Source organism: Candoia aspera, chromosome 8, assembly GCF_035149785.1.
Source record: "Candoia aspera isolate rCanAsp1 chromosome 8, rCanAsp1.hap2, whole genome shotgun sequence".
NCBI classification, from domain to species: Eukaryota; Metazoa; Chordata; class Lepidosauria; order Squamata; family Boidae; genus Candoia; species Candoia aspera.
This window is the reverse complement of record NC_086160.1, coordinates 27,150,017-27,174,401: the sequence shown is the minus strand read 5'-3', so window position 1 is coordinate 27,174,401 and position 24,385 is coordinate 27,150,017. Positions and strand designations below refer to the sequence as shown.

The following is a 24,385-nucleotide window of genomic DNA, read 5'->3' as shown; positions in this document are numbered from 1 at the left end:
CATTTGTAGTATCTTTCCTAGCTATAATTTTAATAAATTTTATGACTAAAATCTGTTTCATAAGTTATTCAGGTTTCTGAGTACTATGGCATTGATTGTAGCCTTATTCCAAATAAATAAGCTTTTAGTATAGGGATGTCAAGATGGTAGACACTGTGCGCATAAGATAAAAGAGCCGCAGCTATTGAAGCTGCGGTATTGGCCAATTTTAAATCCAGCTGGCCAGGTTCATTGGGGCTTGGTTGGAGTGCACATTCACACTTACTTGGAAGTAGATCCATTGGGCTCAATAGGACAGACTTGGGTAGTATTTTATATAGTCTGAAACGTTCCTGCAAGTACAGTAATACATTATTTATAATTTGGTTCTTATATGCTAGTTTAAATGCAATACCTTGATATTTATTTTATTCACATTTCTTAAAGACTTAGCTAAGGCTTACTGTTATAAAGCAGTTGATTTCACAGAACAGAGGAGTTATTTCTGTGTAGTCTCAGTAAATTTTCACACAGAATCCATGTTGTATTAGCATTATTCAAGTGCTTGGTAACCAAGTCATCATTTTTATTTTTATTTTTATGGCTTGGATGACTTATATTTCACATTGGTTTGATGAAGAAGATTGGTATGAAGAACAACAAAGAGTAAGGTGTTCTATTTTTTTCAATTGCTTTGCCTTTTGTCTCACTGCAGCTTTTTGGCTCTGTTGTGTGTTTCTGGGCACAATCTGCATTTTGCTATGCAGTCCTATGATTGGATCAGAAATATTTATTTGGGAACCAAAACCAGATCATTGTTTTGTTTTGTTTTTCATTGCAGTATAGTATACAGAGCTGGGGAAGTAGTTGAGAAATGGTTGTATTTTCTGTGGTTATGTGATCTTAAGAATGCTGTGTATTTTTAAAATGCCTGTTTTATTTAGATGGATGAAATGACATGCAATAGCTATGAAGTAAATAAGGACAGTTTACTGCTTAATGGATATTAAGCCTGTTTCAGTAAGCCTTTATAGAATTTAATCATGGTATTTTGAAGGCTGATGTATGCTTTAACAGTATTTTGCTATAAGAAATATTGTTGCTATGGCAATCTTTCTACACAGCAAAAAAACATTTAAAAGATAATACACATGCTTGTATTTTATTATATTAAATGATATTATATTTTTTATGAGTTTAAAATAAGGTAGATGCTTTCTGATAGTAAAGAGAAATCTGCATTTTGGTGCACTGAAGCATGTGTGATCGTGAGTTGCATATAATATTGCACACATTGCTGAAAAGTGTGTCTGGAGATCCTTCTGTTTGTATGATCTACTCATACCTGTGTGTGTATTTTCAACAAAATAAGCAGAAGTAGAAGCAGTGTAATAAATAACTGCATTTTGGGAAAAATACTTAAATTCTGCTCATTTAATATTTTTTTATCAGTTCTCTTTTGAGTCTTTTCTTTTTAGAGTTTATGACAGCATTCTCAAGATGCTCTTGCTGGCTTTCATTTAGATAGTGATGAGAGAGTTGGTTAGCTACAACAAGGTTGTATCATTATGTGACTTCAGATCACAATCTGAATAGCTGAATGAACCAGATGGGGATATGATTGGCATGAACAGGCAGAATATACTCAGATACTTTATTTTATTATTATAAACAGTGTACATATTCACCTGCCCCTACCAACTGTATACTTGTATTTAGATAGGCTCGCTGGGCATTACTCGCTAATGGATGCAAGCATAAACATTCTTTATAATAGGCACACAACTAATACTGCTTTTTAAATTTTGTCATCTGCTGCTCTTAAGTTAAAAAAGTCATTTTAGAAGAGCTGTTTATCCTGTAAGAGCATACAGAAATGTCTGTATGGTGGGGTTTCTCACCATGGTTCTGTAGAACCCTAGGGTTCTGCAGGAGGTCACTAGGGGTTCCCTGGGAAATCATGATTTATTTTAAAAATTATTTCAAATTTGGGAAACTTCACATTAAAGAGGTAAATTTCATTCTTTATTTTTAGTTTAAGAATACTGTTAATGCATATATAAGGCCTACAGAGGAACAGAATACAATAATTTTGTAACTTCTGGCCTATATTTGAGCCTGAATGCGCAGAGGTTCCCCAAGGCCTGAAAAATATTTCAAGGGTTCATCCAGGGTCAAAAGGTTGAGAAAGGCTGCTGTTACTTTTCATATGTCATGTATTTAGTTTCTACATTAAAATTACTTTTAAATGTCTTATTAATTGGCTATAGCTTCTTAGATACTGTAAGTTTTCTCTCTTCCTTCCCCTCCCATCAGCCCTTTGAGGTAGTCCAGACAGGCAACCAAAGCCATGAATATTAACACTACTTTATTGTAAGGTTTCAGTAACAGAATATTGCAAGTCTGAAAGCACTTCTCTCCTACTTTGCCTTTACTTTCCAGAGAACTGGGGAGGGTCCCTTCTGAGATGTTTTCTCCACCTCCATGCCTTCTATCTCTTGTCAGATAATTGTCTAGGCTGTGGCTTTTCCTCCTGATTCCCAAGGGTATTCTCACAACCCATTAACACCCCTCCCTAGTTGTCCCTTTCTGGGCAGCTAGGTTGATTGCGAGAACCAGAGTAAAGAATATCTAAAACTAAGCTTAGTTCACCTTTGTATATAACAGTATTTATCAAATGATGTTAGACATTGATTCACAGCGTTAACAGGGATTGGGTGACATCTCCACTTTATCTTTCTTCAAGGATCACTACTTTCTCATGTTGTCTGATCATCAGTTTTTGTCCTTTATTGTCTGAATACCAGCTTTTAAGTCTGAAATAAATTTATAGATTTAGAAAGATATAAAGGGGGACATTTTGTTCATCCTTTTTCTAAAAATCTGCAGCAATTATTTGCTAGGTATGGGTTTGTGTAAATTTCACTTTCACTTCTATAAAATAAAATTTTGTGGTTTGGGGTGCAATTCAAGACACTGATTATTACTAATAAAATTTAATAGAATTTAAATGGCTTGGATCCTGGGTAATTTTCAGAACATCTCTCCCATATAGAATGTGCCTATCTATTATGAACCAGGAAAGAAATAATGCTTCAAGTGTCTATTCTTTGGGAGATGAATAATCTGAGCCTGGAAACAAGCCTTCTCTGTGTTTGGCCCCCACTAACAAATATTCACATAATAAGTTAAATATTGGTCTTACTTCAAATGGCCTGTTCAATTTTCTTGCTTGGCTATTATTGCCTGGTCCAGATAAAGCCAACATATTATTTCCTATTTAGGATAGTCAGTGTTTTGCATACTTCTGCCTTGGAACACACTGCAGATAAAAGGGAAATGGAAAATGGAAAGAGTTGGCATGGTGAATTGGACTTTGTGGCAGTCACTGTAGAGAGGGAAAAGAAAGAGGGAAAAACACAGTCCTCTTCCACATCACACCTAGAGTAAGAGGATGGCTTCAGTAATTTGTGAACTTCTCCTAAGTGAAGGAGTGTAAAGAAGACCAACAGTGCTTGACTTGTTAGAATGAAGCACTTCTTCATTGCTAGGATGCAGCATTGTCAATTTAATTGAAATACATTCCAGTTTTCAGGCTGAGGAATTTGCTATAGTTCTCTTTAAGTCACTTTTTTTTAAATCCTTGTTTGGGGCAAATGTGTAATACAGTACTCTGGTCTTAAATTAAGATACTTTTTCAGACTTTCATTGTGATCATTCTAATTTTAATAGGGTGGCTGCCTTTTATTTATTATTATTTTATTTATTTTCTATCCTGCCTTTATTATTTTTATAAATAACTCAAGATGGCAAACATACTAATACTCCTTCCTCCTCCTATTTTTCCCACAACAACCACCCTGTGAGGTGAGTTGGGCTGAGAGAGAGTAACTGGCCCTGTCAGAGTGTGTTGGAAAGCGTTTGGCCCGAGAGATCAGAAATATCACACACACCAGGCATTTTTATAAAAATAAATGTATTTACAGAAAGCACAAAAACATATTTTACACGCTGTGCATTCACACGCGCTCAGAGAGGACAGGGAGGAACTGGGCTGCAAGGCTATAGAAGCGAAACTAAACAAGGCCAGGCAAGCTGCCCTCCCCCAGGCAATGCAGCTATTAACACCCCAACTGAGGACAATTAAGTTCGACCTCTTCACCCTGCTGATACTTAAGCAAGTACTCAATTACCATGGTAACATTAATTTCTGTAGCAGAAAACAATATACTAACAGGCCCAAGGTCACCCAGCTGGCTTTCATGCCTAAGGCAGGACTAGAACTCACAGACTCCTGGTTTCTAGCCCGTTGCCTTAACCACTAGACCAAACTCTTTACATTAAAATTATGTCAAAACTGATAGCTTCAGGCATCTGTTCCATACTGCATATGCAATTGATAATCCATTGTCAAGAATTACTCATGCACTCCTGAGATTATCTTGTTTTATTAAATGCATGGGTTCTAGTTCTGGGAAAGTATATACTGATAGAAGATTTTGATATAGTGGGGGGAATTAGGGGAGAGATGGGCGGTGAATAAATAAATAAAATAAATAAATCTATAGTGGAGTGAATGTGTTATATGTAAAATGTCTTGTTTTATCCCTGGTATGAGAACCTGAAGAGTCAAATAAGATCTCTGCCTAAAACCTCCAAAAGCCAGTGCTTGTCAGAATAAATAGTATATTGTTCTATAGCCTGGTTTGATGTAAAGCAGGTATATATGTTAGTATATGCAGTACAGAAATAATAACTATATTTTGGAAGATTACTCACATTCAAGAAAAAATTCCCAGAGCAGTTTCCTTAATGAACTAACAACAGTGTTTTTAATAGCAAATAAACAGCTAACACAAGACATTGTTCTCTCCCTTTGAGGTAAGGGTAAATTCTTGGAGAATTAAAATAATATCTATCTGTCTATCTATCTTCGTATGTTTGTGTATTTCATTGAAAATATGGTTGAATTGTAGAAGCCATATTATACATTTTGTGTAATTTAGGATTGAAGGTAAAAGGGCCCCTGTGCAAGCACCGAGTCATGTCTGACCCTTTGAGGGGACGCCACTTTTGTGATGTTTTCTTGGCAGACTATAGCGGGGTGGTTTCCCATTGCTTCCCCAGTCGTCACCTTCCCCAGCAAACTGGGTGCTCATTTTACTGACCTCGGAAGGATGGAAGGCTGAGTCGACCTGAGCCGGATACCCGAGAATCCAGCTTCTGCTGGGATCAAACCCGGGTCGTGGGGAGAGGTTTTGGTTGCAATACTGCCACCAACCACTCTGCGCCACATGAGGCTTGATAACTATGATTAGGCATATTCTAATAGTCAGTTATAGTTTACAATGAGCTAGTGCATATGTTGAATGTTAATGAAGACATAGTAATGCTCTAGGCACAGCACGCGTTCTCACTAATGTTAATGCAATGGTGGTATTATGAATTTAAAGTGTATCTTAGAAATAAAACAAAAACAATTGTTATTTTAAAAAGGCACACTTGAATGTTGACATGATACTGTATGTCTTAGTAGCCTGGCGACTGCAGGTTCTCTAACATTACTGTACCATGTATGTACTTCACAATACTTGGGCTTTTCTTCAGCATCATCTTTAGTAAGTATTTATTACAATTTACTCCAGAATTTAATATCTTTAACCAACAAGTAAAGAGTCCCCCTGTTTGGGGGGAGATGGGCGGTGATAGAAATTTGAACAATAAATAAATAAAAGAAAAGTGCTTTCACTTTATAGCCAAACTGAGACTGCATATTTGGAATCTGCAGTGTTTTGGAAAGGATGTGGAAATCCTTAAATGGCTTACAGAAAACAACATCTGTATTAAGATAGGAGTAACTTAGTTAATTAGCAATAAAATTTTATTGCTCCAATTTATTTTATAAAAACTTAATATCTACATAGGATATTTAAAATAACTTGCAGTTTTATCACTTTTCTTTATTTAGGAAGCACGGAGGGCTTAACATATTACTACTACTGCAGATTTTTTTTTCTTTTTCCAGTTTTGCATTTTCTTGGTAGCAAGATGTCATGTTATCATTTTTGTATTTATGTGGTATAATATGAGTGTAGCAAAATGCTTCCTTATTAGTATGTGCAACTCTGTAGGTGCACAAATTATTGGCATATAATATTTATCTTGAATTGCTGAAGTTCATTTGACAAGACTGATTCCTGTTGTTTCAAAATGTATGTCTGTTTTATGGTGCTTTATGCCATATTGTGACTATGACCATAAGTTAGACCTAGTTTGAAGTTAGAATGTTGACTAGTAATTCAAGTCTTCTGGCCCGTTTGATTTAAATATTGAGCTAGAAAATCACATGGTATTTTTAAAAAATCACACGGTAAGTTTGCAAATATTTACAGATCTCTGAAATTTGGTCATAGCAGTATCAGTTTTATTATGTGCTTAGAACTTAGCACCATCCACATAGAAAAAACCAACAGTCAATTCAATCACACATTTATAATAAATTATAGTATCAGGTTAGTTCATTTTACCATGACATTCTTCCTAAGCATTATATTAGGGAAAAATAATGAATTGTGCTCCGACATGTTTGTTTAAATATGTATTTCTCCTGGCTCCCTGTTAAAAAAAAACAAAACTCCAGTCTTTGTATGAAAAGATCAAGCATATACTATAAAGATCAAATAAATATAGTTTGTCTAGTTGCTTTATTCTCCATTATGAGAAAGAGAGGTCAAGAGAGTCCAAGAATGGAACAGTGGTTCTCACCTTAAGTCCGTACTTTTTAGTTTTCGTGTTTTGGACTGATAAGACTTAAGTGGACTCTTTTGGATTCTTTTTTTAAGTATGTTCTGTCATTAAGAGAGTTGGCTACTCTGGCATAGGGAATATTTTAATGACTCAGGATCAGGGGTCATAATTCAGTGCCTCTAAGCTTCTTTCTATAGTATCATAGTCAGCTAAGGACCTGTTGTTGATTATACTGTACATGTATTCTTCACTTTAAACATCCTTTCTGTGAACTGCAAGCCTGGGATGTTCTCTATGCTTTAATTTTCTCTTTTATCTAGTCATGTTTTTCTTCTAATGTATCTAGGACAGGGTGGGTACCTCTCATAGTATTTATGTAATTGTTGGTTTGTGTATGTGTGTATATTTGTGTGTGTGTATATATACCTATATCTGTGTGTGTGTGGTTTAGGCATTTCAAAAATGGAAAGATTTACAGTGTTTCCATCAGCCAAACATGGACTTAGCATTTTCATTTAGTATTAGGTGACCTAGTCTAATAATGAATGAAATGAACTCAATACAAACAGGTAATATGTAAGCAGCCATATGGGTATGTATTCTGTTCTTACTAGCAGCTGCCAAAATTCTCCTATCAAGGGACTGATCACTTTTGCTTACATTTAGCGTTTAGTTTATTTCAATAAACACAGTGTCTTGTGTGCATGTATAAGGATTGACAAAATGTCCATTTACATTTTAGTTTAAGTATAATAAAGGGTTCATCTTAATGAAATAATTAAAAAATTAGACCATGTATGTCAAAACCAAGAAGTAATGCGGCTTATGTATGAGCTGTTCTTCGTGGAATGCATCTGAACAGTGATTATCAACTTTTTTTTTCAAAAGTCGAGTCTTTGCCATTTCTACATTCTCTTGATCTGAAGGCCTAATAATCACGAGGATATATAGAACTTAATATGATATTATCTACAAATACAACTTTCTTAGCGCTTAAAACTGATTTATAGAAAATGGATGACTGAACTATTTGCCTTGAATCCATTTTCTGGACAGCCTTGTTTAACGCTTTTCAAATGTAAGTCCTACAGATTTCAGTGGGACTTGCTTCAGACTTGCTTATTAGATTTCTCTCCTTAATTTTTAGGCAAAAATGGCACAGGTTAAGCAAGTGGGTCTGTTAGCAGCTGGCTGTCAACCATGGAATAAAGATGTGTGTGCTGCTAGTGGGGATAGATTTGCCTATTGTGCAACCCTTGCTATTTATATATATCAGGTGAGAAACATTTTAGATTTTATTTCTATGTTTTTTCTTTCCTTGCTTGTACATGAGTGTTTACTATACTGCTTTATATTTTTTTAAAAAGAACTATTGTTAGAAGTTTAATTGCCTAGTGCTGTAAAACAATTGCTTGTAATATTTGCATAGATACAGATGTACATTGGCTTTGTACATGCTGTAGGTATGCATATTGTATCTGTTGGCAACTTCTTAAAGAGACAGTTGACTTAAGGACGTGACGAGAGTTCAGAGCTCTCAGGCTGCTTTTTAAGCTCCTCTGCAATAGGTACAGAAGCAATTTTAAAGTAATAACTGCATGCAATATTCTTCCCCACCCAGCAATAGTCAGGTTTTGTTTTAAGCAGTTATTTTGCATTCTCCTTTGTATCTTGATGTATTATTTGAAAACAATCCTTGATCGTTTTAGACATTATTTTTCAATCCACACTATTTCTGTAGAAAATTTAATAATAACCATCATATCGCCAGTTTAAAATGCATCATATTTTGGTAGGGAGACTCTTCTGAACCATATGAGATGGAACTGCAGAAGGAAGGAGAAAGCCCAGATAGGTGAACTAAATGGGAGCTGTCCCTTTCCATCTCTCTAATGTCCATGGTTGAGTACTACTCTCTGAACAGACATCCTAGAACAGTGTTTCTAAACATTGGCAACTTTAAAATATGTGGACTTCAATTCCCAGAATTCCCTAGCCAGCATGCTGGCTGGGGAATTCTGGGATTTGAAGTCCACATATCTTAAAGTTGCTAAGGTTGAGAAACACTGTTCTAGAAGGTGCAGGACACTAAAGAGAAAATAGAGGAAGGAATATTTCCCCAGTGAAATAGATGTTATACTATTTGAAACATTAGATTTAAAAGAATTTATTAAAATACATTTTTGGATTTGTAATTTTTAAATTTTAGTTGGATCATCGATACAATGAATTCAAGTTATGGGCAATTATGTCTGAGCACAAGAAGACAATCACAGCTATTTCTTGGTGTCCACATAACCATGACCTGTTTGCAAGTGCAAGTGCAGAAAACTTAATAATAATTTGGAATGTGGCTGAACAAAAAGTTGCTGCAAAATTTGACAATACAAAAGGTATGATATAAATCAAATTCTAACATTTATTTGCAGCAAAAGCTTTCATGTGCAATATACCATGGCTGTAATCCAAAGGTACTCTTCTGTTTTAAAGAAATTTGATCCAGCAAAAGGAAATAAATGAAGGGATGGGAGAGTTTGACTGATTCCTTCTTCTTTATTTTTTTTCCAGTGAATCAGTGAACAGGAGATATTGTGGAGAGTTAGAAGTCAAGTAACTTTTATCTTCCAGCAAAAGCTGGACTTGATCAGTTTGCATACATGAAAAAAGCCATTCTATAAACAGAATGCATCTTTGCATGCAACTTCTATTCTAAATAATATATTCAAGAAACTACCATTGCTCTATTTTTGTATAATAAAGGGCAAGCATTTCCTTCTTTCTCTGTGATAATAAATTGTCATGTTTATTTTTGCCAGGATGATGCCAAATAAAACGATTATGACCTGTTTTCCATTATATGGTACAATACAATGTTTTGTTTTATTACTCTGATGTAGAAATATTCAGCTATAATTGATTCCTGGCTCTGAACTTTTTGATGTATTTTCTTCTAATACGATCTGTCAGTAAAGCATAGATCTTTCCTTTGCCAGTTTCTTCACATCATCTGTTTTGGATCCAACTCCTATAGAATGGTTACTTGAAGTTGAACAGTCATGAAAATATCTTTTTTTTTTAAAATCTCTTCAAAATTTATTTTACTCAGAAATCTCATCTATCACAGAATTCATAGCAAAGTAGAAATCATTGTGAACTCATGTTTATTTAAAATCAGCCTAATTTTCTCTGTGTTTTATTTAATGAAACTGGCATGTTTGGGAAACAGAGATTTTTTTTTTTTTAGAAAGAATGTCCAATCTTTAACTCACTATGACAGAAGTTACAAACTCTCTTTAGCAGTGTGAAAAAAGAGGGCAGCTGGTTCTGGGAAAGGAATGTATAATATTAAGTTGCACTTTTAGTTAAGTACAGTAGAGATACTGAAGTGTGTGTTTTTCTCATTTATTGGATATCTTTTTATATTTCAGGTATTCCTGCGTCTCTTAGTTGGTGCTGGAATGCAGGTGATGCTGTTGCATTTGCGTCCCATAGAGGTCCATTGTATATTTGGACATTTTCAGGGCCAGACAGTGGTGTAACAGTACATAAAGAAGCTCACAGTTTTATGTCAGACATTTGTCTGTTTAGGTGGCATCCCAAGAGAAAGGGAAAAGTAGTGTTTGGTCATACTGATGGAAGTCTTTCTCTGTTTCAGCCAGGTAAGAAATATTATGGCCCACAGAGGAGTCAGCGCATCTCCTGATTAGGGCAAGGAAAGCTGTTACTCTGAGAGAGTTTAGTACCTTTTATTAAGCGTTTTTCCCAAATTCTGTTCCCTTTACTCGAAATTCCAAGGTCAAGCATCCCTGCAGTCATTTTAGATTAAGAAGGTACCAGATCTAATAATCTTAATAGATTTCACAAAACGTAGAATATCAGTATGTCATACACTTACTGTCAACAGTCAAATAAAAAATGAATTATTTGGCTGTTGGCACTGCAGTGAAGAGAGCTAGTTTGGTGCAGTGGTTAGGGCACCAGGCTAGAAACTGGGAGACCATAAATGCTATTCCTGCCTTAGGCACAGAGACAGCTGGGTGACCTTGGGCCAGTCATTCTCTCTCAGCCATAGGAAGAAGGCAATGGTCAGCCACTTCCGAAAATCTTGCCAAGAACACTGCAGGGATTAGTCCAGGAAGTTGCTAGGAGCCAACACTGACTCGAAGATGCACATACACACATACAAACAAAACCAATGAAACGTACCTTATATGATAACTTGTGTGTTTTCTTACTATGCATTAGAATGACTTAGAAATAATGCATATGATAACCTATATCCCTTAACAATTTAATTATAGCCAACTATTTTCTGGGGCAGCATTTGTTCCTTACTTATTCCCATCCTTCAATACTCTGAAATACTGTAGATGAGTGCTTGCTAAAATCAGCAGAACCTATTCTTGTTTGGTACAAAATGGGTGCATTTCTGTGTTTGAGAAAATTGGTTACTGGGAACGTGTAACCAATTTCTTACAACATAATAGAGATGTGTGATCACATTTTTTCTTTATGATTGAAGTTAATCTCATGTCTTTCTAGACACAACCATATGGGAGGGAATGACTAGAACTGATAGGAAAGATCAGATATCCAAAGTGTCATGCATAATTTGGAAAACATGTTATGTTGAAGACAGACTTATAACAGATATAAATGTAAATTGTTTCGATATTACTGTTTCAGGGTTCACTTTCTAAACTGCCTATAATCTAGACCACAGAGTAGATTTGTAGATAATGAAGCACTTGTTTAAGCATATTTCTATGTTTACTTTTCCCAGAGAGAGAGTCCCTTGAGTAGGAGAGGATTGCACATGAAAGTACCTGCTTCTTCCACTGACATGTGTGTGCATATTTGTATCAAGGATTAGGAGTTCCACACATGTAGCAGGAAGGATACGTTGCAGTAATGGATTTGAAAAGTTCAGGCAAATATACAACAGTAAAAATAAATAGGAAAAATCATGCAAATGTAACATGCTGCTACAGAATTGCATCTGTTAATATGAGTCTAATTTAAACTCTTCAGTAAGGCATTAGTTGAAAATTAAGTGAATGTACTTTCTCATCATGAACCCAGCATTACCAAGTGCTGCTTTGTCTATTCAAAATAAAAAAACAGACAAAAGAACCCCTAAGCTCTTTCAGTGCTGTAATTTAAGACCGAGTCATTACTAAATAACTAACAGATGCAATGATGTCTTTTAATTATTAGTATTTAGCATTTTCTTCAACATGTTTATTTTCAACTAATTAGATCTCTATAGCAACTACCAACACAATGGCAGCTTCCAAGAAAGGGAAAAAAAGGGCAATAAGATATTTTTGAAATACTACGACTTCTACATTTTCAGTGTAGATGTCCATAACATTGATTTGACTGTTATTCGGTCAGGACATGATCTGGAGGACAAACCAATTCAATATATAATGAATATCAGTTTAAATATTTATATTTCAAATGTATGCAAGCATAGAAATTTGGACACAGTTATTGAGAATTCTCTGCAAATGGATAAATTTCTTATTTTTATTTTTTAAGGTTCTAAGTGTCAGAAACATGTTCTGAGGCCAGAATCACTTGAAGGGACAGATGAGGAAGATCCTATTACTGCTTTGGAATGGGACCCTCTGTCAACAGATTATCTTCTTGTAGCAAATTTGCATAATGGAATCCGTCTTATTGATTCAGAATCTTTCTCCTGTATCACAGCCTTTAATCTTCCTAGTGCAGCAGCATCTGTGCAGTGCTTAGCTTGGGTTCCTAGTGCACCTGGAATGTTTATCACTGGAGGTAGAGAAATATATTTTTCATTTATATATTACATGGTAACATAGACAGTACGCAAGGCACAAGCCAGACTTGTAAATGTCAGTAAGGCTGTTTGTTATCAAATTATCAAACTAATTGTATATTTAGTTATGTAAAGGCAAGGATGAATCTAATATTTTAAAATGGTAATGATAGTTTTCTGGCGTTATTATCACTTCCTTCAAAATGAACACTTTGCTTTCATTGTCTCTATCTTACCTTGAGGCCAATTCTAGAAAAAGCAATCTGATGTGGGGGAAAGATTTTGGTTCAGGATGTTGTGGGAGAAATTGGCTTTAACTGGATAATGTTCATCCATCCATCCATCCATCCATCCCGCCTTTATTATTTTTACAAATAACTCAAGGCAGGTAACACTGAGAGCAGAATGTTCCTATCCTATTCCAGCCCCTGGAATCATGCTTAATGCTAGTTAAAAATTCAGTTAGTTTTTGGCTTTTAAAATGTGAAATGTTGATAGATTTGTTTTTAATTATTGCTTTATGTATTTGATAAAAAAATAAAGTTAATCTTTTTTTAACACAGATTCTCAAGTTGGTGTGTTACGTGTCTGGAATGTATCACGAACAACACCAATAGATAATTTTAAGTTAAAAAAAACAGGTTTCCATGGCCTACATGTGCTTAGCTCTCCTCCAAAGAAGAAAAGTAAGTATACATATTTGTTTTCAGTCTGGACTCATTCATGGAAAGCTGTGTGCCAGATCAATGAACCTAACATATACAGGTACATTTGCTCATAAGTGGTTCAATACCACAATACAATATGGACCAATTAATGTCTGATCGTTCTTTTGAAATAGCCAGTACTTGCATGTAAAGCAGTTCCTAGATTCATTCAAAGGCATTATACATCTTCCTCTTATAAAATAAAATATGTATCAATAAGACCATTACAAATCAAATTATTTATTACGAGTCAGTGACTCAGACTAAATAAAACATAATCAAACTTACAGAGTACACCTACAAAATAGAACATACAAAATAAAATAAGTCATACAAGATGATAAATGTGCGATCATACTTGTATTATTTTGCTGTCAGCAATATGTGAGTTTTAGAAATTGCAAAAGCAAACTTTGCAATGGCTAGAGTTACCTTGGGATCCTTACTTGCCAGTAAAATTTGAACATAAAATTCTTCAGACTGTCCTAGAAAAAGTTAGAAGAGATATTAGTAGCTCTTTAGGTATGTCTGAGTGGAAATTGCAATACAGCAGAATATGAATTTGTGTTTTAGTACTGTATTACCATCTTGACAATTGCAGAGCCTTTCTGCATATGGAATTTTATGAAACTTTCCATTCAGCTGTGCTGCTCATATAACACTGAACCATAATAATGTTAGAAGGCTATTGAACTTATCAAGATGCTTTCAGATAGTAGCAAAATTCACCAATGTCTGTGCATTGTACTTTTTGTTCCATCTTCTTTCTGAAAGCTCTACTAGACAAAAGAAAAAAAAAGTGATGTTGCTTTGTTGTGTCTGTATTGCCACTTGCAATCCAGTGATTCAGGCAGCCAACATCTTAGGGAGCTTTGCAGTTTCCAGAAACAAAAATGTTTTCCTCCTGCTCACCTTTGCAAATGCAGTTCTGTAACTTTTTATTTAGTGACTGGAGATGCAAAGTATCTGCCATGTTCCTGACTACCAGCTAGGCTTTTCTGCATGGAGTTACATAATTGCAGCCACAGAATAAGGTCATTATGATTTTTTGCCTCCTGGATTGGTTTAAGGACTGTTTGGGATATCTGGGAAATCAAACAGATACAGGTAGTCCTCAACTTACGGCCATTTGTTTAGTGACCTTTGGGTGCAGTCACATGATGCCTCACTTAACGACTTCACTTAACAACTGCACCACTTAATGACACATTTTCCAGTCTCTGGAATTGGTGGTTTGTCCACCAATTTTCCAGTCTCTGGATTGTGGCTGTGAGTCGAGGACTGTTTGTTGTTGTTGTTTATTCGTTTAGTCGCTTCCGACTCTTCGTGACTTCATGGACCAGCCCACGCCAGAGCTTCCTGTCGGTCGTCAACACCCCCAGCTCCCCCAGGGACGAGTCCGTCACCTCTAGAATATCATCCATCCATCTTGCCCTTGGTCGGCCCCTCTTCCTTTTGCCTTCCACTCTCCCTAGCATCAGCATCTTCTCCAGGGTGTCCTGTCTTCTCATTATGTGGCCAAAGTATTTCAGTTTGGCCTTTAATATCATTCCCTCAAGTGAGCAGTCTGGCTTTATTTCCTGGAGGATGGACTGGTTGGATCTTCTTGCAGTCCAAGGCACTCTCAGAATTTTCCTCCAACACCACAGTTCAAAAGCATCGATCTTCCTTCGCTCAGCCTTCCTTATGGTCCAGCTCTCGCAGCCATATGTTACTATAGGGAACACCATTGCTTTAACTATGCGGGCCTTTGTTGTCAGTGTGATGTCTCTGCTCTTAACTATTTTATCGAGATTTGTCATTGCTCTTCTTCCAAGGATTAAGCGTCTTCTGATTTCCTGACTGCAGTCAGCATCTGCAGTAATCTTTGCACCTAGGAATACAAAGTCTTTCACTGCTTCTACATTTTCTCCCTCTATTTGCCAGTTATCAATCAAGCTGGTTGCCATAATCTTGGTTTTTTTGAGGTTTAGCTGCAAACCAGCTTTTGCACTTTCTTCTTTCACCTTCATCATAAGGCTCCTCAGTTCCTCTTCACTTTCAGCCATCGAAGTGGTATCATCTGCATATCTGAGATTGTTAATGTTTCTTCCAGAGATTTTAACTCCAGCCTTGGATTCCTCAAGGCCAGCTTGTCGCATGATGTGTTCTGCATACAAGTTGAATAGGTAGGGTGAGAGTATACAGCCCTGCCGTACTCCTTTCCCAATCTTAAACCAGTCTGTTGTTCCGTGGTCTGTTCTTACTGTTGCTACTTGGTCGTTATACAGATTCTTCAGGAGGCAGACAAGATGACTTGGTATCCCCATACCACTAAGATCTTGCCACAATTTGTTATGGTCCACACAGTCAAAGGCTTTAGAATAGTCAATAAAACAGAAATAGATGTTTTTCTGAAACTCCCTGGCTTTTTCCATTATCCAGCGGATATTGGCAATTTGGTCTCTAGTTCCTCTGCCTTTTCTAAACCCAGCTTGTACATCTGGCAATTCTCGCTCCATGAACTGCTGAAGTCTACCTTGCAGGATCTTGAGCATTACCTTACTGGCATGTGAAATGAGTGCCACTGTTCGATAGTTTGAACATTCTTTAGTGTTTCCCTTTTTTGGTATGGGGATATAAGTTGATTTTTTCCAATCTGATGGCCATTCTTGTCTTTTCCAAATTTGCTGGCATATAGCATGCATTACCTTGACAGCATCATCTTGCAAGATTTTGAACAGTTCAGCTGGGATGCCGTCATCTCCTGTTGCCTTGTTATTAGCAATGCTTCTTAAGGCCCACTCAACCTCACTCTTCAGGATGTCTGGCTCTAGCTCACCAACCACACCGTCAAAGCTATCCCCGATATTGTTATCCTTCCTATACAGGTTTTCTGTATATTCATGCCACCTTTTCTTGATCTCTTCTTCTTCTGTTAGGTCCTTGCCATCTTTGTTTTTGATCATACCCATTTTGGCCTGGAATTTACCTCCAATGTTTCTAATTTTCTGGAAGAGGTCTCTTGTCCTTCCTATTCTATTGTCTTCTTCCACTTCCGCGCATTGCTTGTTTAAAAATAATTCCTTATCTCTTCTGGCTAACCTCTGAAATTTTGCATTTAATTGGGCATATCTCCCCCTATCACTGTTGCCTTTTGCTTTCCTTCTTTCTTGGGCTACTTCTAGTGTCTCAGCAGACAGCCATTTTGCCTTCTTGGTTTTCTCTTTCTTTGGGATGTATTTTGTTGCCGCCTCCTGAACAATGCTGCCAACTTCTGTCCAGAGTTCTTCCGGGACCCTATCTACTAAGTCCAGTCCCTTAAATCTATTCTTCACCTCCACTGCATATTCCTTAGGAATATTAGTGAGCTCATATCTAGCTGATCTGTGGGTCTTCCCTAATCTCTTGAGTCTGATCCTAAATTGTGCAAGAAGAGGTTCGTGATCTGAACTACAGTCAGCTCCAGGCCTTGTTTTTACCGACTGTACAGATGTCCGCCACCTTTGGCTGCAAAGGATGTAATCAATCTGATTTCGGTGTTGTCCATCTGGTGAAGTCCATGTATAAAGCCGTCTCTTAGGTTGTTGGAAGAGAGTGTTTGTTATGCAGAGTGAATTGTCTTGGCAAAATTCTATCAGCCTGTGTCCTGCTTTGTTTTGTTCTCCCAGGCCATACTTACCTGTAATTCGAGGTGTCATTTGACTGCCCACCTTAGCATTCCAGTCTCCTGTGATGAAAATAACATCTCTTTTAGGCGTGTTGTCCAGTAGGTGCTGCAGATCCTCATAGAACTGCTCTACTTCAGCTTCTTCAGCATTTGTGGTTGGGGCGTATATTTGGATCACTGTGATGTTAGATGGCTTGCCCTGAATTCGAATTGAGATCATTCTGTCGTTTTTTGGGTTGTATCCAAGCACTGCTTTAGCCACTTTACTATTAATTATGAAGGCTACTCCATTTCTTCTGTGGTCCTCTTGTCCGCAGTAGTAGATTTGGTGGTCATTTGATGTGAAGTGGCCCATTCCAGTCCATTTCAGTTCACTGACGCCCAGAATGTCTATCTTTAATCTTGACATCTCACCAATAACCACATCCAATTTGCCCTGGCTCATAGATCTTACATTCCAGGTTCTGATGGTGTGTTGATCCTTAGAACATCGGATTCGCCGTTCACCACCAGCACCGTCGGCCGCTAGCCGTCCTTTCGGCTTTGAGCTAGCTGCGTCATCACGTCTGGGGCTAGTTGAGCTCATCCTCTGTTCCTCCCCAGTAGCATTTTGACCATCTTCCGACTTGGGGGTCTCATCTTCCGATGGTATACCGACATATCTCTGGTTGTACTGATCCATTTAGTTTTCACGGCAAGAATACTGAGGTGGGTTGCCATTACCTTCCCCAGGGATCGCATTTAGTCTGACCTCTCTGTCATGACCTACCCGTCTTGGGTGGCCCTTCACGGTTTAACTCATGGCATCATTGAGGTGCTCAAGCTCCAGCACCACGACAAGGTAACGATCCTTTGCTGAAGGAGTCGAGGACTACCTGTATCAAAACTGAATTCAAAGATTACTAAACAATGTTAATAAAGAAGTAGATGACAAAACAACACCGACAACGTAAAGAAATATGAGGAATGATGCAAGGTCTGGCCACTGAGAATAATTAGGAGAGGAAAAATCATTAGTACATTTCAGGAAATCAACAACAAACTGAAGTAGCAGCACAGTACAGCAAGGAATGTGACTGGGGAATTTACCATTTTGGATTACAAGGAATAAGATTTCTGGAAATGCACTTGGGAGTTTCTTATAGGTAATTTTTGTTGATACTGTAAAGGCCTCTCTTAGCTAATTAAGAGAAACAGAAGACTTCTGCTAGTGCAAAGGTACAAATGATTCAGCTAGAAGTGGCATTCATGATAGTGACCTCTTTGTCAGCCCTGCCAGGTAGGCCATGTCAGGAAACAAGGCTCATAAATTTGTTACTATATAGACTATAGTAACAGAATCTTGAAAGCCTGACTACATGTTCCTCTCCCTTCTGACACCCCAGTGAATTACAGTAGAGCCAGCCTGAGCTTCTTTCTAGTGCTCTCTATTTCCCAGGGTTAAAGCATGCTTTTATGTCTATAACCATTTCTGCATAGTTTCTCAAAGGTTATCTCTGCACTATCTATACTGTCAGCTTTATTTAAGTCTTGCAGGATAAAGTTTTGGAAAGAGTACTGGAATAGCTAAAATAAAAGGAAAAGACCAAAGAGAATGATGAGAGAAACAGAATGCTACTAAATGATGTACATATCTGACATTTTTCAAACAGAGCAATGAAAGGACCATTTAGTTCTTGCATTCTGCTAAAAGCAGCCAACCATATGCCAAGAATCTTTCAATAGCCTCTTCTTATGCATGTTTCTAGCAAAAGATGTAGAGTGATTTATTGGTAACATAATAACATGATAAAAAAAACTAGGGATTACCTTATCAGAGTGGCATTAGTTATCTCATAGCTCTCTTCTCTGTGTGGTAATTAAGTGGTTTCAGTTTTTAATAATGTGTAGGACTTTATCTCTTGTCAGTGCTGTTTGCCCCAGTACTTCAAATTCCCTCTCTGAAGTTCTGTGATGGTGAAGTGTTTCAGTGCATAAGAATAATCAAAATCACTCAATATTAGTCCCTTGGAAACGATTCTCCATTTCAGAAGCTCCCTTTTGTACTTTGGTCAGGGGATGAAAACAGTTTATGTGCCATCTTAAGAGTCATAATTTTATATTTAACAATTGTATTACCCAGTATGAAGAGACTCTTAGAGATGAAGGCTCGGTACAGAAGGATAGTTTATTTCCCAGCAATGCTTCAAAGAGATCATTCTTCTTCTTCAGATTGATGCCATAGTCCCCTGCTGTAATGATTGCCTTAACCCAAATAAAATGCTCAGACTCAAAATCAAAGTTTAAGTTCTGGTTTTATTTAGAATAGAGTGCAAACAGAGAGAAAGCTGAGAATGAGAAAAGCGCACCTAAACTCAAACTAAATAGCTCCGTTTCCAACAATGTCCCACCCCCCCTTGCATACAGTACAATCCCACCTTCCCAGGTGCTCCTAACGAGCTCTGCTGATCAACGGGCAAAAAGACCTTGACATTTAAGAGATAACCCAAACACATTCCTTCCTGGCACAGCCCTACACATCTCCCCGTACAAGGTTTATCAGCAGCACCCTCCCAGCCAGGAACGCGCGTCAACACTCTGGCATGCGAACCGTTACAATGTAGCAAACATCGCAACGGTGATCATGACATACCGCCCCCCCCTGACAAAAATTATGCAGAGGGCTTGGAAGGATAGGCAACATGAAAATCGCGGACCAAATCAGGGGCCAGGACATCGCGCGCAGCGACCCATTCAGGATGGGGAAAATGCTTCCAGCGAACTAAATATTGAAGAGACCCCTGAAGCCTGCGAGAGTCGAGAACCTCCTTGACCTCGAAGTGCTGCTGTCCATCAATCATGACAGGCGGAGGGGGAGGAGGTCATGGATGCGAATGAGAGGAGTCATGGGCAGGCTTGAGCAAGGTGCAGTGAAAAACAGGGTGCAAATGCTTCAAATTATGAGGCAGATCCAAACGGACAGTGACAGGATTCATAATAGTAACAGTAAAGGGGCCAATAAATTTAGGGGCCAGCTTCTTGGAGGGCTGAGGAGACTTGATAAATCTGGTAGAGAGATAGACCAAGTCCCGAATGCGAAAAGTCGGCTGCTGGCGCCGGTGCCTGTCACCGTGGAGTTTATAGGAAGCCTGAGCTTCATTGAGAGTGGTCTTAATGACGGGCCAGGAATCAGCGAGCTTAGAACCCCAATCACAGGCCGCCACAGCCGGGGCAGGAGGTTGGGGAAACTCAGGGATGGGAACAAAATCCCGACCCGAAACAACCCGAAAGGGGGTCTGACCAGTGCTTTGGTGCACCGCATTGTTGTAAGCGACCTCAGCGAAAGGGAGCAAATCAACCCAGTCATCCTGGTGATAATTGATGTAAGATCGGAGAAATTGCTCCAGGGTGGCATTAAGGACCTCAGTAGATCCGTCAGTCTGGGGATGCCAAGAGGTCGACAATGCCTGTTCGGTGCCAATCAGCTTCAAAAAAGCCCGCCCAAATCGTGAGGTAAATTGTGTGCCCCTATCGGTCACCAAACGAGAGGGGCAGCCGTGTGGGTGGTACACGTGTACCAAAAAGAGTTTTGCCAGCTGCTGCACCGATGGAATGGACGCACAGGGAACAAAATGGGCTTGCTTAGAAAAATAGTCCTTGACCACCCAAATGACAGTTTTCTTTTGACTGGGGGGCAAGTCAACAATAAAATCCATGGAGATTTCATCCCAAGGGCGAGAAGGGTCAGCCACAGGCTGCAAAAGCCCCTGGGGTTTACCTGACGGTCGCTTAGACATAGCGCAGACAGGGCAGGAAGCGACATAAGCCTTGACATCCTTCCTCAATGAGGGCCACCAAAATTGTCACCGGACCAAATGGAGGGACTTGAGAAAACCAAAATGACCAGCTTGCTTGCTGTCATGAGAACAGGCAAGTATTGCAGCTCGTTGAGAGTCAGGCACGTATAAACGCCCCCCCCCCCCCAAGCCAGGTCGTGCTCAAGCGAAACCTTGCCAGGGTTAGCAAGGAGCCAGGGATCAGATTTCAAAGCTGAGACAAAATCCGCACGCAACCCACCAGGCATTTGAGGTTGCCTGCGGGCTCGAGAGCGCTGTGCCGGAGCCGTTTGCGAGGGGGGAGGAGGCTGCCCCCGAGCGCGGCTCCGGGTGACAGTGACCAAACCTAATTGTGGCTCTGTTAGCACAGTCCCAATAACATTGGAGATAGGCTCCGCGTCTTGTAGCAACCGGGAAAGTGCATCAGCCAAAAAATTCTTTTTCCCTGGGATAAACTTAAGTTGGAAACCGTTACGATGTAGCAAACATCGCGACGGTGATCATGACACCTGCTATATTTACTCTCTACTGCATCTAAGGAACTATCAACCTGGAAGTAGGGCATTGCTTTTGGGTTCCTCGATGTTTCATTTAACAACCTCTCTGCCTGTCTTATTTTTTCTAGGTTAGCTGTCATGGGATCCTTCAACCCAAGGGCTATTTTTATCCCTGCAGACCCTCATAATCACTTGCACTACTCCCTGAGTGTCCTCACTGCTGAGTAAGCTTCCTGAGTAGGCAGCGCTCCCTCCAACTGATTAATGGAAGAGAACAAAAACTAGTGCTCCAGCCAGCATTCCTTGCCCTCATCTCTTTCTTTCCTTGCCATGCTTGTTTTCACAGTAATGGGGAAAAATAAGACAGCTATCTTGTGGTTTGTGTCAATTAGGAGGGCTGGGGTGGTGGCAAGCACAATGGCACCTTAACTTTAAGAGGGAGAGGGAAGAACTCAGAAGAGTTGGAGAGTGGAACAAGACAGGAGTTCCTGCCTGTAGTAAATTGCCCCACAGCACCAAAGGAATCACTGCAAAATTATATATCTGCAACCTTTCTTTTGGAGAAGCATCTGATCAACTCACTTTGCTGAGTTACAGTATATCATGTTCATGTGTCTTACATTCCATGTTCCCTCTGTAATACTGATTTTGCAGCTTCAGATTTTCTTTTCCTGCATGGCAACATCAACATCTAGACATCCCAAAAGCTGGGGATGAAAAACTTTCAGTCTAGCTGAGTCACAAACACCACTAGTATTCTGAAAGATTCTCTGCTTTTTTCAGTAGCATGTTGAGTGAGATCCAGCCTTTCATCATTTGGCACTATATCTCTTTCACTATCCATTGTTTGTCCATGTGGTTTTCTTGGTAAAATATAGGAATGGTTTACCATTGTCTTCTCCCACTCCGTATAAAATGATAGTTTTGCCACTGTAAGTAAAGTGGTGATCCACCTCCATTATTTTTCTGTGTTACTGCTGCTACATATAGGTGCCTGCTTGCTTTAGCTGGGCAGCTGGGTAACTTTCATGCCTTAGCTAAACCTGCTGGGTATATATACTCTTGGCATACAGTCTTCTCATACTCTCAGGAACACGCACACACGCACTACGTAGAGGCAGCATAGCAGGACTTGAGTGGGAATTCTATCCAATACACAATTTTCAGGCAAAAATTAGGCATGTTATACTTGATACAACGTAGTATGTAGCCATCCCTGCCCTATATTTATAGTGTTATGGAAGGGGGAAATTACTGACTGCTCTGAACTCTTTCCCTAACTGTATCAGTGTGTGTAATTTATTTTTTCAGCCCACCCCTTACTTTTATATTCTCCTGCTACATTCTACTCATACTAACACTCTTTATTTCATCTTCTGGATTGTAAGCTTTCCACAACTGACTGGCTACTTACAGAAATGGGTAATTGCTAGCCCTACCAGCAATGGTTATGTTAACAGGTCACTATTAGAATTTAATACCTTGATGATTGTTCCTTTGAAATTGATGTAACTTTTGTTACTTTTCTAGCTATTGTTAATATCTTTCAGTAATGTGTACTTTTTGATGAAAGCTTTCATCATTACCACACAAATTACAGTGCTTTTTTTTTTTACTATATGCAAAAGCTTATAAAATTATGCTGGAAACCCCCAGAACCTCCTCTTAATCTATGCACTGTGTTTTGATAAATCAAATGTTAATGGGGTGTGAAACATCTTATGGACTTTAATATTTTAGTAGATACTACCCATTCCTGCAAAGCCTTCTCTAAGCTTCTGTTATATCAGCTGGAAGAATAGAAAATAATTTGTTCTTATTTCAGAGCCCAGTAAATGACTTTAGCAACTACTGGGGATTTACTGAGCTAAGAGCATATTTTCTGATTGAATGATTGATTCATATCCCAGTTCTGTTATGTACTCATGGCTTTTGGCAAACTGATATTCAGCTTTCTCTTCATGGGTATAGAGATAATTAATAATGCTTTCCTGTTCTTTAAGGTGGTCATAAGAATTAATATATTGAAAGTGCCTTGATCACTTGGAAACAGTATATTTTTAAAGAATATATCTTAAAGAAATCTCATATGTGGCATCATCCTTCTATGAATGTGAATTCTTTGGAAGTGAAACACTGAAAAGCAAACATCTTTGTGGAATTTGATGAAATGTTCATCCCAAATAACGTACATGTGGTATTATGCTAATTAGTTTTGTAGAATTGTTTGTGTATTAGCATGAACAGAGCAGTTCTTTTCAAAGCATTAAAGCAGCTGTGTCTTCAAAATATGCCCCTGGTTGTCTGCATGTGCATACATATACAGCGTTTCCACTGGGACTGCCAATGAAGTAAAACGTGCATGAACAGACACATGCAGTTAGCTGGAGTTAGCTTTGAAGCAACAGTGAACACCTTGCAAAGAATGTGGCTAAAACTTAAGGAGGGATGCTTTGCTCATGGGAATATGCTTTGAAACCTTTGCAAAGCCTTACGTTTATAGGCTTTTTGTGTCTAGAAATAGTACATATAATTTGGAAAATTTATGGAAGTTAATTTTATGTTTTTATTTTTTAAATTACTGAAATTTTTAAATTTCTAAGTATCTTAGGCATAGAATCAAGTTGATTATAATTAGAAGTGTTTAAATGCCAAGTAGATATGCTTAGTAATGTTCTGGGTATCAGAATACCTACACAAATTTTGATCTCTTTGGTAGCTGTTCTTAAATAGCTATTACTTTCTCAGATTCATTAAAGCAGTCAAATACATATTCTGGAACTTTCTTTTTTTCTGGCTCAGATTTAGCAGTTCTCTTCAACTGTAATAAGGTTTTTGTGCAAGTATTATAATACATTATATAAGAAGATTTTTATCTGTAGTTGGCAAGCAGACTTAATAAATTTGGAGAAGGATAGAAATTATGCTAATAATATTTTACCTTTTGATTCAGCAGCGTTTTTTCCACAGTCTCCTACCAGAAACCACCATACATCATCTACAAGCGAGGCTGTTCCGCCTCCAAGTCTAACCCAGAACCAAGCATTTTCACTTCCCCCTGGACATGCTGTCTGCTGTTTTATGGATGGTGGAGTGGGGCTTTATAACATGGGAACCAAGAAATGGGAGTTTCTTAGAGATTTGGTATGTTTGATCTCCTTTCTAAATAATAAATTAAGATCAGTTCAGATATA

The 24,385-nt window shown here is 38.2% G+C and overlaps 1 protein-coding gene across 1 annotated transcript in view; it reads left to right on the top strand.

The window, feature by feature from the left end:
• Window positions 1-579: 579 nt before the first annotated feature.
• The window catches only part of WDR17 (WD repeat domain 17), a 64,991-nt gene continuing 41,185 nt past the window's right edge, over window positions 580-24,385 (top strand). The window contains exons 1-7 of the mRNA XM_063309795.1: window positions 580-645; window positions 7,874-8,002; window positions 8,936-9,119; window positions 10,155-10,385; window positions 12,271-12,522; window positions 13,087-13,209; window positions 24,148-24,335. Of these exons, the coding sequence (XP_063165865.1) occupies window positions 580-645; window positions 7,874-8,002; window positions 8,936-9,119; window positions 10,155-10,385; window positions 12,271-12,522; window positions 13,087-13,209; window positions 24,148-24,335 (1,173 nt within the window). The remainder of the gene's footprint in view (window positions 646-7,873; window positions 8,003-8,935; window positions 9,120-10,154; window positions 10,386-12,270; window positions 12,523-13,086; window positions 13,210-24,147; window positions 24,336-24,385) is intronic.